This window comes from Cuculus canorus, chromosome 26 (genome assembly GCF_017976375.1).
Source record: "Cuculus canorus isolate bCucCan1 chromosome 26, bCucCan1.pri, whole genome shotgun sequence".
NCBI classification, from domain to species: Eukaryota; Metazoa; Chordata; class Aves; order Cuculiformes; family Cuculidae; genus Cuculus; species Cuculus canorus.
The window spans coordinates 5,052,414-5,068,137 of record NC_071426.1 but is presented as its reverse complement, the minus strand read 5'-3'; the positions used below and the strand labels follow the sequence as shown (position 1 = coordinate 5,068,137).

Sequence of the window (15,724 nt, the reverse complement as noted above, 5' to 3'; positions counted from 1 at the left end):
TCAGGTAAGGGCATTTTGATGGCAGCATTTTCTAATTGATAATGGCTCAGCATGTCTCCGTAGGAGGTCTGGGCAGCGTGGAAAAGCAGTGCCTCGAGTCTGACCCTGCATGGACAGCCTTGCTCCTCCCCTCCCACCCCACCGTTTTGGCCACCTGGCACTTGCATCCCTCTTCCTTCCATCAGACATCTCCGTTGGAATTTAAAGCCCTTCTCCAGGAATCCACATGTGATTTCCTCAGAGAACTGGCTGCCAAAAGACACAGCAGCGGGGGGATGGCGTGTTGTTAGTTTTGAACACACAAAAGTGAAACCTGATAAGACTCCCCAAAAAGATCCAACAGGCTCCGTTAGCAGTCCATGGGCTCCAAGGAGGTTCACCTTCCAGGAGAGACAAGTATACACGAAATGTTTTTGACAGACAAAGAGGAAATGATAAATATAAGCACAATTGAAGAGGTGGTGTGTTTCCTCAGGCTGGGGGACATCACTGGAATGTGGGGAAGATCAAAGACGCAGAGTACAAGACAGCACTGGCAATGCAAGGACTGAGGAAGATTTGTATTTTTTTCTCCTGCTATTAATGCCCATGCTGAAAAATTGTAATTTTGCAATCATGGATGAAAACTCAGTCATTTTATTGAAAGACTTTTTTTTCAGTTGATTTAAAACTGCCCATAGATTGTGAGATGTGTCTGCTCTCCAACCACGTGCAAGGGACCTGCTGGAGACCAGAGAACCTTGGGAGATGCAGATGGAGCTTGCACAGAGGTGCCCATGTCCCTGTGACTGCATCCCAGCCCACTTTAGAGATCACTTCCATTGGCAAACAAAGACAGCGCACAAAATCCTCCAGAATTCCAGGCTTAACTCAGGAATATCCATGCTATCCCGGGATCTGCAGGGCGGGAGAAATCAGTCTGGGAGCTGATCCATGGGTGATGGCTCATTGCAGCAGGGTCTGTCAGGGCTGTGGGGAACCCCCTGCAATGCGAAGGGATGTGGTGCAGGTTTGGAAATATCTGGAGGAATGCTGATTGCCTTTAGGCCTGGGAATAGATCTGTGGAATGTTCCATAGACTCCCCTTTCCACCTGGATGCTCTTCAGATTTGAATTGCCCATTTCCAGGCTCTGCTGGCACTGCCCGTTCCCAGCCCCTACAGCATGAGGAAGCTTGTCCATAGGTTTCCTCTCAAGGCATAGCCAGCAGCCTCCTTTCAGATCCGTCACCACCCCTTCTTGGCAGGAGGGTGGTATCCATCCTTTAGAATCATAGAATAGTTTGGGTCAGAAGGGATGGCAAAGCCCACCCAGTTCCAACTCCTGGCCATGGGCAGGGACACCTCCCACTGGAGGTTGCTCAAAGCCCCACGCAACCTGTCCTTGAACACCTCCAGGGATGGGGCAGCCACCACTTCCTTCCCTGGGCAACCTGGGCCAGGGCCTCACCACCTCACGAGAAAACATTGCTTCCTAAGATCTCATCTAAATTTTCCCTTTCTTCACTGGAAATTCCCAACATAGATGCCAGTCCCTGCACCACTGAGAATCCAAGGGGACAGATTCCCAGCAGAGAGGATTCCTGGTATCGGATGGGATTTTAGTGCCTGCCCAGCGGTTGGGCTGCTCTGACCACACTGCAATTCGGGCTGTGGCCATGGTCCAGCAATGAAATAATCTATATTCTACTGAGGATGACAAGGCTGCCGGGTTAAATTCCTCATCATCCTCTGCCCACATGATACCTCAGCCTGGAGAAATACAAATCTGATGGGTGGACTGTTCGGTGGATAAGGAATTGTTTGGTTGGTCACATTGAGAGGGTAGCGGTCGATGGCTCAATGTCCACGTGGAGATGGGTGACAAGTATTGTCTCTCAAGGGTCTGTACTGGGGCCAGGGCTGTTTTCATCAAGACAGACAGCAAGATTGCAGATGATCCCGGGCTGAGTGGTGCAGTTGACACACCTGAAGGATGGGATGTCACCCAGAGGTACCTGGACAAGCTGGAGAAGTGGGCCTCTCTGAATCTCATAAGGTTCAACAAGACCAACTGCAACGTCCTACCCCTGGGTTGGGGCAATCCCAAGCACAGTGCAGGCTGGTGGACAACGTGATTGGCTGCAGCCCCACGGAGAAGAACTTAGGGTGCTGGTGAATGAGAAGATGAACATGAGCTGACAATGTGCACTTGCAGCCCAGAAAGCCAAACATATCCTGGGCTGCATCCAAAGCAGTGGGACCGGGAGGGCAAGGGAGATTATTCTCCCACTCCAATGAGACCCTCCACCCGGAGTCCTGCATCCGGCTCTGGTGTCCTCAGAACAGGAAGGAAATGGATCTGCTGGAGCAAATCCAGAGGAGGCCACAAAGATGATCTGAGGGCTGGAGCACCTCCCATTCCAGGACAGGCTGAGGGAGTTGCGGTTGTTCGGCCTGGAGGAGAGAAGGCTCCGGGGAGACCTCAGAGCAGCTTCCAGAGCTGAAAGAGGCTCCAGGAAAGCTGGGGAGGGGCTCTTGATCAGGGAGTGCAGGGATAGGATGATGGGGTCTGGTTTTCAGCTGCAAGAGGGAAGATTGGAATGAGATCTGAGGAAGAAATGTTTTCCTGTGAGAGTGGGGTGGCACTGGCACAGGTTGCCCAGAGAAGTCGTGGACGCTCTATCCCTGGAGGTGTTCAGTGCCACGATGGATGGGCCACAAGCGAGACCTGTGAAAATACACCTTCCTCAAAGCAGACTCTGGACAGCAGCTGCACCTACAGAGCTGCATAGTGCCCCCAGCAGTGCTGGCAGAGACTGGGGAGCAGGGGGTTACAGAGGGCACGGCCTTCCCTCAGCTCAGAGGGGACTGAGCTTGCTTGAATCACTGCCAATGGAAATGCAAAAGATCCATGGATATCGCTGTTCCAGACACAACAGGGACTGCTGATGAGAAGGCTTTGGATGACTGAAAGCAAACACATCAGGGTCTTCATCCTCCACATCGCCAGAAACTGCTGTAAAAGCAGCACAGGGAACGCATGACTGTGAGTGTTGTAAATTGTGGGACGTCTTCATCTGTGAGACAGAGAGGAATCCACGGTCGCAAAGCAGTCTTCTAGAGTGTTCATCCTGATCCAGTGGCCATTTCTGATGTCGTCTTTGCAGACTCAGACTCTCCAGACAAAGGCCCACTGCATCCTTCTATGATTTTCTCCTCCCCTCACTCTGTTCATTGGGAGAACTCTCCCCTCCGCAGCTGCTGCTTTGAGCTCCATGGAGTTCAGCGCTTGCCCGTCTCTCAGCACTCTGAGTGTCTCTTCAGCCAAGGCTTTAATTCTGTTGATCTCTGCCTTTTTTTGTGTCTATCTCAACATTTCTCATCAGACTGTCCCTTGTAGAAGGCAGCCCCTCATCAGAGACAGCTTGTGCTGAGCCTGTGGGTGAGGAGGGGGTTGATTGATTATGAAACTTTATCAGCTTTGCTTTTCTTCATAGAATCATAGAATAGTTTGGGCTGGAAGGGACCTTAAAGATCATCCCATCCAGTTCCAACCCCCTGCCATGGGCAGGGACATCCCACTGGCTCAGGCTGCCCAATGCCCCATCCAACCCGGCCTTGAACCCCTCCAGGGATGGGGCATCCACAACCGCCCTGGGCAACATGTTCCAGTGTCTCACCACTCTCATAGTGAAGAAATTCTTCCTACTGTCCAGTCTAAATCTGCCCCTCTCCAGTTCATACCCACGTGTTCTTATTCCCCTGTGCCTGCGTGCAGCCAGATCTGTAAGGAGAAGAGGGGGAGATGGTGCAATGGAGCTGGAACCCTCAGCTCTGGAGTGCAGGGAAGTATGGTGGAAGGGAAAGGGATGCAAATGCCAGGGGGGCAATGGGAGCAGTGGTGGCACTGGGGAGGTGAGGAGCAAGGCTTGAAGGCCTGGAGGAAACTTCAGGAGAGAAAGAGGTCGTTAAGGCTTTCTGGATTTTGATGAGACCCAGGGTACATTCACTGCTGAGACAAACCTCAGCTCCTTAGAGGAGACTGAAGAAACCTCTCAACAAGTCAAGAGTAGAACTCAGAGTGCCCTGAACTATTAATTGGTCTCAGCGAGGATTGTTCCCGACAAAGCCTCCTCAGGGACTCCTTGGAGCAGTGAGTTGGAGGCCATGATTGCAGGCAAAGGTGCTGCTGTGATGCTGAGAAAAGCCTGGGTTTGCTTGATGAAGCAGAAAGACCAAGCCCTCATGCCCATGCCATGGAGAGGCAGATCTGGCTTTGCCTACAATGATGGTGTTGTGAACATTATCACATTGCTGAATGAAATTTGGAGCTGTTATTCCATGTAATTCCAAAGACAGGTCTGTAGAGTTACGTGAGATGCCAAGTGTCTCACACACAGCTCCATGCAGTTGCAAAGCAGTCAGGTCATAGAGGAGTTCAGTTTTAGAAGGTTCATAGAAGTGGTGGCTCATAGAAGTCTCACAGCAGAGAAGGGTCAAAGAAGTCTCTGCTCATAGAAGCTTCAGGTCATAAAAGGGTGATAGAATATGAGCCATGGAAGAGGCGAGTCATAGAAGTGTGAGAGTTCATTTGTATTTTGGAAGGATTTGGTTATAGAAGGGTTGGTTCAAGGACGAGTTGGGCCATAGAAGAGTTATAGAGCAGTCGGGTAAAAGGCCATGGGCAATTGCATGAGGTTTAAGAACGCCAAGTACAGAGTCCTGCATTTGGGTCACAACAACCCCACGCAATGCTCCAGGCTTGGGGAAGAGTGGCTGGAAAAGGACCTGGAGGTGTTGATTGGTGTGGGGAGTTTTTCACTCGGCTGCCCGGAGTGTGGGGCTGCCCGGCTCCTGCGTTAAACAAATTTGAGCTGTATGCCAAACCACACAGTCGACAATAAGGATTATATAGTTAATGCAATTCCAAGACAAGTTTAGTGAACTATTAAACAATTTGATAGAAAATAAGAACCTGAGAACAATTAACTGTATAACAATCTGACAAAATCCCAAGCGATGCAATCAAAACAGAAATACACCACCCGTGAGTTCAGCACAGTCCTTTGGTGGCTGTCAGGATGATGGATGACCTGACTGGGACCGGAAGGGGTGGACAAATATGGCTCCGTCTCTCTCTCCCGTAGCGTGTTACACAATCGTGAGGCGCCTGACGCTCACCCGAAGATGACCTTCGATCCTCCCGTCCATCGTGGTCTTTTCTCATGGGGGCGATAATGATAGGAAAAGTCCAACAAGAAACTATGCCCCGCATGGCAACTAACCTTGTCCCTTTTTTTATAAACTGTCTCCAGTACCTGAACTGAAACTTCAGGCGATGCTCGTGGCCTTAGCGGTCTTGGTCTCGATCTTGGTCTCAGTCTTGGTCTCGGAGAAGTGGAAAGGGAAGACACACAGGAAGTGAGGAATAGTACCTCAAATGGCTCCACAAAAGGGTCAAATAATTCAGTGGGCAGTTGCTTAGGAATTAAGATTGTTCTCCTTAGGAGCGCAGTGGGATTGACTTCAGCCCAACTGAAGTGCATCTACACCAATGCACACAGCATGGGCAATAAACAAGAGGCGCCGGATATTGTAAGGAGGACTATGATGTAATTGCTGTCATGGAAATGTGGTGGGATGACTCACAGAACTGGAGTGCTGCTGTGGATGGCTACAGACTCTTCTGGTGGGATGGGTGAGAAGGGAGAGATGGTGGGGTAACCCTCTTTGTTAGAGAGAGTTTTGACAGCCTTGAACTCATTGGTGGTGATGAGAGGGTTGAATGTCTATGGGTGAAAATCAGAGGTGCACCTAGTAAGAGAGATTTCGTGTGGGAGTCTGCTATAGACCACCCAGCCAGGATAAGGAGGCTGATGAGTATCAAGCAACTGGGAGAAGTTTCAGGATCCCTTGTCCTTGTGGGAGTATTCAACTTAGCAGATGTCTGCACGAAGAAAAAGCAAAGAGGAAACAGTCTAGGAGGTTTCTGGAGTGTGTGCAAGACTTCCAGACACAATTGATGAGCGAGCTGACAAGGGAAGGTGCCGTGCTGGACCTGCTGTTTGTGAACAGAGAAGGAATTGTGGGAGATGTGACAGGTGGAGGACGCCTGAGACATAGCGATCATGAGATGATAGAATTGTCAGTTCTAGGAGAAGCAAGGCAGAGGGGTGGTGGAACGGCCACATCGGACTTCTGGAGGGCAGACTTTGGTCTGTTCAGAAGGCTGCTCAATCAAGTTCAATGGAAGACAGTCCTTAAGGGCAAAGGAGCTCACGAGAGCTGGATGTTCTTTAAGAAGGAATTTCTGATGGCACAGGAGCAAGCCATCCCCGTGTGCTGGAAAATGAGCCAGCAGGGAAGAAAACGAGCCTGGCTGGGTAAAGAGCTTTGGATGGAAACTGGGAAAAAGAGGAAAATATACAGACTCTGGAAGAAGGGGCAGGGAACGCGTGAGGACTACGAACATGAAATGAGATCTTGTAGAGATAAACTCAGAAAGGCTGAAGACCAATTAGAACTTAGATTGGGCCATTCTGTGAAAGATAATCAAAAATCCTTGTACAAATATATTAATAGCAAAAGAAGGACCAAGCAGAATCTCCACAGTGACAAAGGATGAGGAGAAGGCTGAGGTGCTTCATGCCTTCTTTGCCCCAGTCTTTAATAGTATGGGGAGATACTTCCTGGATACTCAGCCTCACAAACCAATATACAGGGAGAAAGTGCAGAACAAAGCTTCCTTGATCCAAGAGGAAATGGTTGGAGACCTGCTCAGCCAATTAGATCTTTGGAAGTCAATGGGGCTGGATGGGATTCACCAAAGAGTATTAAGGGAGCTGGGTGAAAACTTGTTTCCATCATCTACCAGCAGTCCTGGCTGAGTGGGGAATTTCCATTGGACTGGAGGCTGACAGATGTTAGATCCCTTTACAAGAAGGGCTGGAGAGAGGATCCAGGAAACTACAGGCCTGTCAGTCTGCCCTCAGTGCCGGGCAAGGTCATGGAGTAGGTCATGTTTGGTGCCATCTCACAGCATCTACAGGACAACCTGGTGATCAGGCCCACTCAGCGTGGGTTTACAAAACGCAGGTCCTGCCCAACTAACCTGATCACCTTCTATGACAAGGTGACCCACTTGATGGATGAGGATGGTGGCTGGATGGCTGTGGGTGTAGTGTACCTGGATTAGTAAAACCTTTGACACAGTTTCTCATAGTATCTTCCTTGAGAAACGCTATCCCTGGCCTGGACAGGCATACCGTCTGCTGGGTTAAAAACTGGCTGGATGGCAGGCCCAAAGAGTGGTGGTCAATGGAGTTAACTCCAGGTGGAGGCCCGTCACAACTGGTGTTCGCCAGGGCTCAGTGCTGGGTCCAGTCCTGTTCAATGGCAGTGACCTGGATGAGGGCATCAAGTGTGCCCTTAGCAAGTTTGTGGACGACACTAAACTGGGAGGAAGTATTAATATGCTTGAGGGTAGGGAGGCTCTACAGAGGGACCTGAACAGGATGGATTGATGGGCTGAGGCCAATGGCATGAAGTTCAACAAGGCCAAGCGGAGAATCCTGTGCTGGGACACAAAAATCCCGTGCAGTGCTGCAGGTTTGGGGAAGAATGGCTGGAAAGCTGCCTGGCAGGGAGAGACCTGGGGGTGTTGGTCAACAGCTGACTGAACATGAGCCAGCAGTGTGTCGAGGTAGCCAAGAAAGCCAATAGCATCTCGGCTTTTATCTGAAACAGTGTGGCCAGGAGGTCCAGGGACGGGAATCTCTTCCTGTACTGTGCACTGGTGAGGCCGCACCTTGAATACTGTGTTCAGTTTTGGGCCCCTCACTGTAAGACATTGAGTGTTCTGTGGATTTCAGACCCTATAACCCAAAAATGAGTTATAAAGCAAATATGTTTATTCCCAGCACTGGGGTGCAAGGGGATTCTCCTCCTCGCTTGCACACCGCGTAACTTAACAAACAGCTACTGACAGAGTAAAGACATGCACAGTTATAAGTGCCTACTACATATTCATAACTTTTCCCCACTTCGTATTATAATTAGTTCTGGAAGGTTTGCTCCAGTCTTGCACCCGCGTAGTGCCTCCGGGTGGTCATGGGCCGAGCTCTCGGGGATGAAATCAACAGCCTTCCTCAGGATGAATTTTTTCTCCTCGAAGTGTGCGCAGGTGCAGTCCCCTTCTGAGACCACTGAAGAAGATGCAGTCAGCGTTCTGCTGGGGCCCACATTCCCATGCCCTGTTACCAGTGAACTTCTGCAAGCCAGCTCCCCTGATCTGCTTTCAAGGCCTTTACCAACGAACAGCACGAGTTCCAGTGAGCATTCCCAACTCCCCCATCTGCTTTTGCTCATCAATTCCCTCCTGTCTTTTAACATGGGCAAATTCATTTGCCAAATGCATCATCTGTCTCTTGAAGGGGAATTGGAGGATATTTTGCTTGAAAATTACTTTTAACACATTCTCATGAATGACATAGAAGTCAAAGTTGTTCGTTGTTGTAGCATTGTCCAATTCCAAACAAATAACATAGCAGAGAGAACAAAGCTAACAAAACTAACTAAAATTAACATCAAAATAATTTTCCTGGTTGGACTCGCGTGATCCTTCATGGAGATTTATGTGCCTTTTTCAGTCGGGTGCGATGGATCCATGGGCTCTGCTCCTTGATTTTGATTGCTGTGAAGGAGATAAGGAGCACCTGGAATGGTCCTTCGCAGAGTCCTCTCTGCAAAAGACTTTACATACACATAATCCCCAGATCGTATGCCCTCACCACAGATCCGACAAGAGCATAAAGCTGAGGCAGCTGTATTTGGAGGCACTGATATTATTGGAAGTATGACAGCAGATCAGTGGAATCGCTGTCCAGAAATGCATCGCAATGAGGGGAAAAGCTGCATTGTTTCATGGGCGATGGCTTTGTTCAGGGCCTGTATCACAGTCTTGTTTCTAAGACTGTAGATGAAGGGATTTAAGAATGGGTACAGAACAGTGTTCAGCAAAGCTACAGTTCTGTTGGTCTCTAAGTGAACATCTCCTGAAGGACATGCATAGAGAGCAATGCAGCTCCCATAGGCGATAGCTAAGGTGGTGAGATGGGAAGAACATGTGGTAAAAGCTTTATTCCTCCCAGAGGCTGCTGGAAGATGCAGAATACTAAAAAGGATGCGCATGTAGAACGCCAGAGTTAAACATAAGGAACCCAGGATGACAAATGACAAGAAAACAGAGTCTGTTTTCCAAAGCAGACTGGTGTCAGAGCAGGACAGTTTGAATAAGGGGGAGTTGTCACAGAAGAAATGGTGGATCTTGTTTGAGCCACAGAAAGTCAACTGATAGAGGAGAACCAGGCGGTAACTGAAGAGTGTGAGGCTTATGACCCAAGCTGCAACAACTAAGTAGATGCAGAGCTGAGGCTTCATGATGGCAGCATAATGCAAAGGTTGGCAGATGGCAACATAGCGATCAAAGGACATGACAACAAGCAGAACAAACTCTGTACAGCCCAGGGCAAAATAGAAATAGGATTGAGCAAAGCAGGTGCCTAGTGAAATCGTTCTCCTTCCAAAACCCAGGATCACAAACAACTTGATACTTGTGGAGGATGTGAACCAGATTTCCAGGAAGGCAAAATTGCTGATGAAAAAGTACATGGGGGTTTGCAGGTGGTGATCCACACACACAAGGAAGATGATGGTTGCATTCCCGATCACTGTTGTCAGGTACATGAGCAGAATGACCAGAGAGAGAAATAGCTGCAGTCTTTGGGTGAGCCCTGAGAAGCCGTCTAGGACGAACTCAGTAACTGCAGTTCCATTCCCTGGACCCATGCTGTACTTCAGTTCAACCTGCCGAGACAGGAACATGGCAAAACCACAAGTGTGACAATGTCACAGTCTGCATGAGAGGTTTGAGCCTTTCTTCTCTGCTACTTTCCTTTCTTTCAGTCTCCCTACGTAACACAGACAGAGATGGTCCTGCAGGCATTCCTCACTCCCTGTTTTTTTTTCTGTTCCCCATTTCAGGTAGAGAATTTGTTGTCTCCATTCTACTTTTCTCAGACACCCGTAAAGGGTTCTTTCTCCAGAACAGAGGACTTTAAAGAGGCTGACAGCTATTCCACCTCATTCCTAGGAAATTCCAAATTCACTCAGACCTATTCCAAACATCTGTCGCACCCACGTGCCCAACTCATCTCTTCTACTGCACAAATGCTCACCTATCAAACAATCCCAATATGAACGCTGAAAGCATTCATCCCACTTTTCAGTACTTGCCTTTTTGGACCAGGAATCCCTGTGTATTTCAAACCCAGCAATACTAAGTGTCTCTTCCGTAATCCCCTGCTTTCTCCCACAGCTTCTTGCTCTCCGTCACTTCAGAAAGGGGGACAAGAAGGTGGAATAGGAACCAAGCACAAGTTGTCTTCTTCAGTACTGTAAATCATGACAGCAGTTTATGATTCCACGTGGTCTGTCTCTCAGTCTTAGCTGACATCTGTCTGCACTGCAACACAGCTCTTTCCAAACAGTTGCTCATTGCTCTCACTGTCGAGTGTCCCGACCTGAATGCAGAGAAGAAAACTGCACCTGGGAGGTATTTGTAACCTGTCTTTTGCTTTCCAATTACAGACTGGGAGGACCTCACCTCTGGAGTTTTCTCTTGCCCCTGCTGACTCTGAAGGGAGTCTGGGGAAAACAGGTTCTCAAAGGCGCCCGCAGTGAGGTAGATGAAACTCACCGTTCCAGCCCCAAATCTCTGCTTCATTAAGTCATTATGTTTATAGAACCAATAGACATATCTCACAGAAGGAAGCACAAGAAAAATACGTGCAATAAAGACTGGTGTTTTCCCTTCATCTTTGCAGTCGGTTTTAGAGACAGAAAGGAAGAGAGCAGATGACTCCAAAGTCAGGACGATTCAAAATGCGAGGGGAGGAGAGGAGGAGGTGGTGGGTTGGAAGCAGTGAGACAGAGCACTTAATTCCTTAGTCCCCTGGGTGGTTCAGGGACTGTCCCATCCCATCATCCACAGAGAGGGAGGAGACCCATGGGTGATGGACACATCTGCATTCCCAGGGCTGGGTCAGGACTTTGCCTTTCTGTTTCACACAGCAAACCCCGGCTTTTCTCAGCACTACAGCTGCCTGCACAGCGCCTTTGTCTGCCTGCAGCCATGGCCTCCAGTCCCCTGCTCCGAGGAGTCCCTGCGCAACCTTTGTCAGTAATTGTCCTTCCTTGGGCCAATTAAGACTCCGAGACACGTTGGGGTTTGCTTCTGACGTATTGTCCTTGAGAGGTCTCTTCTCTCTCCTCTCAGCACTGAGGTTCACAGCGTTAAATACACCACGAGGCTCCCAAAAGCACAGAAAACCCCAATGAGCTTTGTCTCTACTGCAATTTTCTTCACATCTTCAGAACTTGTACAATTAATTAGAAAAGTTTGAAGAGTCCAGGTGAAGAAGAGATTTGTGTCAACATTTAATAAAAGGAAGTTTATTTTCATTTTTCAGGATTATTTTTCATTATGTTCAGGTAAGGGCATTATGATGGCAGCATTTTCTAATTGATAATGGCTCAGCATGTCTCCGTAGGAGGTCTGGGCAGCGTGGAAAAGCAGTGCCTCGAGTCTGACCCTGCATGGACAGCCTTGCTCCTCCCCTCCAACCCCACCACTTTGGCCACCTGGCACTTGCATCCCTCTTCCTTCCATCAGACATCTCCGTTGGAATTTAAAGCCCTTCTCCAGAAATCCACATCTGATTTCCTCAGAGAACTGGCTGCCAAAAGACACAGCAGCGGGGGGATGGCGTGTTGTTAGTTTTGAACACACACAAGTGAAACATGATAAGACTCCCCAAAAAGATCCAACAGGCTCCGTTAGCAGTCCATGGGCTCCAAGGAGGTTCACCTTCCAGGAGAGACAACTATACACGAAATGTTTTTGACAGAGACAGAGGAAATGATAAATATAAGCACAATTGAAGAGGTGGTGTGTTTCCTCAGGCTGGGGGACATCACTGGAATGTGGGGAAGATCAAAGACGCAGAGTACAAGACAGCACTGGCAATGCAAGGACTGAGGAAGATTTGTATTTTTTTCTCCTGCTATTAATGCCCATGCTGAAAAATTGTAATTTTGCAATCATGGATGAAAACTCAGTCATTTTATTGAAAGACTTTTTTTTCAGTTGATTTAAAACTGCCCATAGATTGTGAGATGTGTCTGCTCTCCAACCACGTGCAAGGGACCTGCTGGAGACCAGAGAACCTTGGGAGATGCAGATGGAGCTTGCACAGAGGTGCCCATGTCCCTGTGACTGCATCCCAGCCCAGTTTAGAGATCAATTCCATTGGCAAACAAAGACAGTGCTCAAAATCCTCCAGAATTCCAGGCTTAACTCGGGAATATCCATGCTATCCCGGGATCCACAGGGCGGGAGAAATCAGTCTGGGAGCTGATCCATGGGTGATGGCTCATTGCAGCAGGGTCCGTCAGGGCTGTGGGGAACCCCCTGCTGTGCGAGGGGATGTGGTGCAGGTTTGGAAATATCTGGAGGAATGCTGATTGCCTTTAGGCCCGGGAATAGATCTGTGGAATGTTCCATACAGTCCCCTTTCCACCTGGATGCTCTTCAGATTTGAGTTGCCCATTTCCAGGCTCTGCTGGCACTGCCCGTTCCCAGCCCCTACAGCATGAGGAAGCTTGTCCATAGGTTTCCTCTCAAGGCATAGCCAGCAGTCTCCTTTCAGATCCGTCACCACCCCTTCTTGGCAGGAGGGTGGTATCCATCCTTTAGAATCATAGAATAGTTTGGGTCAGAAGGGATAGCAAAGCCCACCCAGTTCCAACTCCTGGCCATGGGCAGGGACACCTCCCACTGGAGGTTGCTCAAAGCCCCACGCAACCTGTCCTTGAACCCCTCCAGGGATGGGGCAGCCACCACTTCCTTCCCTGGGCAACCTGGGCCAGGGCCTCACCACCTGACGAGAAAACATTGCTTCCTAAGATCTCATCTAAATTTTCCCTTTCTTCACTGGAAATTCCCAACATAGATGCCAGTCCCTGCACCACTGAGAATCCAAGGGGACAGATTCCCAGCAGAGATGATTCCTGGTATCGGATGGGATTTTAGTGCCTGCCCAGCGGTTGGGCTGCTCTGACCACACTGCAATTCGGGCTGTGGCCATGGTCCAACAATGAAATAATCTATATTCTACTCAGGATGACAAGGCTGCCGGGTTAAATTCCTCATCATCCTCTGCCCACATGATACCTCAGCCTGGAGAAATACAAATCTGATGGGTGGACTGTTCGGTGGATAAGGAATTGTTTGGTTGGTCACATTGAGAGGGTAGCGGTCGATGGCTCAATGTCCACGTGGAGATGGGTGACAAGTATTGTCTCTCAAGGGTCTGTACTGGGGCCAGGGCTGTTTTCATCAAGATAGACAGCAAGTTTGCAGATGATCCCGGGCTGAGTGGTGCAGTTGACACACCTGAAGGATGGGATGTCACCCAGAGGTACCTGGATAAGCTGGAGAAGTGGGCCTCTCTGAATCTCATAAGCTTCAACAAGACCAACTGCAACGTCCTACCCCTGGGTTGGGGCAATCCCAAGCACAGTGCAGGCTGGTGGACAGAAACTGTCAGCCTCTGGCCTGGACAGGCGCACACTCTCCTGGGTTGAAAACTGGTTGGATGGCCCAGAGAGTGGTGGTCAATGGAGTTAACTCCAGCTGGAGGGCAGTCACAAGTGGAGTTCCTCAGGGCTCAGTACTGGGTCCAGCTCTGTTCAATGTCTTTATCAACGACCTGGATGAAGGCATAGAGTGCACCCTCAGCAAGTTTGCAGATGACACTAAGCTGGGAGGAAGTGTCGATCTGCTGGAGGGTAGGGAGGCTCTGCAAAGGGCTGGATTTGAACAGGCTGGATCGATGGGCTGAGATCAATGGGATGAGGTTCAACAAGGCCAAATGCCGGGTCCTGCACTTGGGGCACAACAACCCTGTGCAGCTACAGACTGGGGGAAGAGTGGCTGGAGAGCTGCACGGAGGAGAAGGACCTGGGGGTGATGGTTGACAGCCGACTGACCATGAGCCAGCAGTGTGCCCAGGGGGCCAAGAAGGCCAACGACATCTTGGCTTGGATCAGAAATAGGGTCACCAGCAGGTCCAGGGAGGGGATTCTCCCTCTGTACTCAGCACTGGTGAGACCGCACCTTGAATACTGTGTTCAGTTCTGGGCCCCTCACCACAAGAAGGATGTTGAGGCTCTGGAGCGTGTCCAGAGAAGAGCAACGAAGCTGGTGAGGGGCTGGAGAACAAGTCTTATGAGGAGCGGCTGAGAGAGCTGGGGTTGTTTAGCCTGGAGAAGAGGAGGCTGAGGGGAGACCTTATTACTCTCTACAACTACCTGAAAGGAGGTTGTGGAGAGGAGGGAGCTGGGCTCTTCTCCCAAGTGACAAGGGACAGGACAAGAGGGAATGGCCTGAAGCTCCGCCAGGGGAGGTTCAGGTTGGATATCAGAAAAAATTTCTTCACAGAAAGAGTCATTGGGCACTGGCAGAGGCTGCCCAGGGAGGGGGTTTAGTTGCCTTCCCTGGAGGTGTTTAAGGAACGGGTGGATGAAGTGCTGAGGGACATGGTTTAGGGAGTGTTAGGAATGGTTGGACTCAATGATCCAGTGGGTCCTTTCCAACCTGGTGATTCTGTGATTCTGTGTGATTGGCTGCAGCCCCACGGAGAAGAACTTAGGGTGCTGGTGAATGAAAAGATGAACATGAGCTGACAATGTGCACTTGCAGCCCAGAAAGCCAAACATATCCTGGGCTGCATCCAAAGCAGGATGATGGCGTCTGGTTTTCAGCTACAAGAGGGAAGATTGGAATGAGATCTGAGGAAGAAATGTTTTCCTGTGAGAGTGGGGTGGCACTGGCACAGGTTGCCCAGAGAAGTCGTGGACGCTCTATCCCTGGAGGTGTTCAGTGCCACGATGGATGGGCCACAAGCGAGACCTGTGAAAATACACCTTCCTCAAAGCAGACTCTGGACAGCAGCTGCACCTGTCTTGTACTCTGCGTCTTGGATCTTCCCCACATTCCAGTGATGTCCCCCAGCCTGAGGAAACACACCACGTCTTCAATTGTGCTTATATTTATCATTTCCTCTTTGTCTGTCAAAAACATTTCGTGTAAGTTGTCTCTTCTGGAAGGTGAACCTCATTGGTTCATATTAAATGTTGACACAAATCTCTTTTTTCACCTGGACTCTTCAAACTTTTCTAATTAATTGTACAAGTTCCGAAGATGTGAAGAAAATTGCAGTAGAGACAAAGCTCATTGGGGTTTTCTGTGCTTTTGGGAGCCTCGTGGTGTATTTAACGCTGTGAACCTCAGTGCTGAGAGGAGAGAGAAGAGACCTCTCAAGGACAATACGTCAGAAGCAAACCCCAACGTGTCTTGGAGTCTTAATTGGCCCAAGGAAGGACAATTACTGACAAAGGTTGCGCAGGGACTCCTCGGAGCAGGGGACTGGAGGCCATGGCTGCAGGCAGACAAAGGCGCTGTGCAGGCAGCTGTAGTGCTGAGAAAAGCCGGGGTTTGCTGTGTGAAACAGAAAGGCAAAGTCCTGACCCAGCCCTGGGAATGCAGATGTGTCCATCACCCATGGGTCTCCTCCCTCTCTGTGGATGATGGGATGGGACAGTCCCTGAACCACCCAGGGGAC

General features: G+C 49.6%; 1 protein-coding gene across 1 annotated transcript; it reads right to left on the bottom strand.

Moving 5' to 3' along the window:
• Positions 1-8,846: 8,846 nt before the first annotated feature.
• LOC128854646 (olfactory receptor 49-like) lies at positions 8,847-9,938 on the bottom strand. Its single transcript, XM_054088778.1, has one exon. The coding sequence runs from the start codon at positions 9,861-9,863 to the stop codon at positions 8,847-8,849; it is 1,017 nt and encodes a 338-aa protein (XP_053944753.1). The 5' UTR covers positions 9,864-9,938.
• Positions 9,939-15,724: the final 5,786 nt, after the last annotated feature.

Excerpts from the sequence above, each read along its gene's own strand:
- LOC128854646 (XM_054088778.1), bottom strand. The coding sequence starts at position 9,863 with ATGTTCCTGTCTCGGCAGGTTGAACTGAAGTACAGCATGGGTCCAGGG.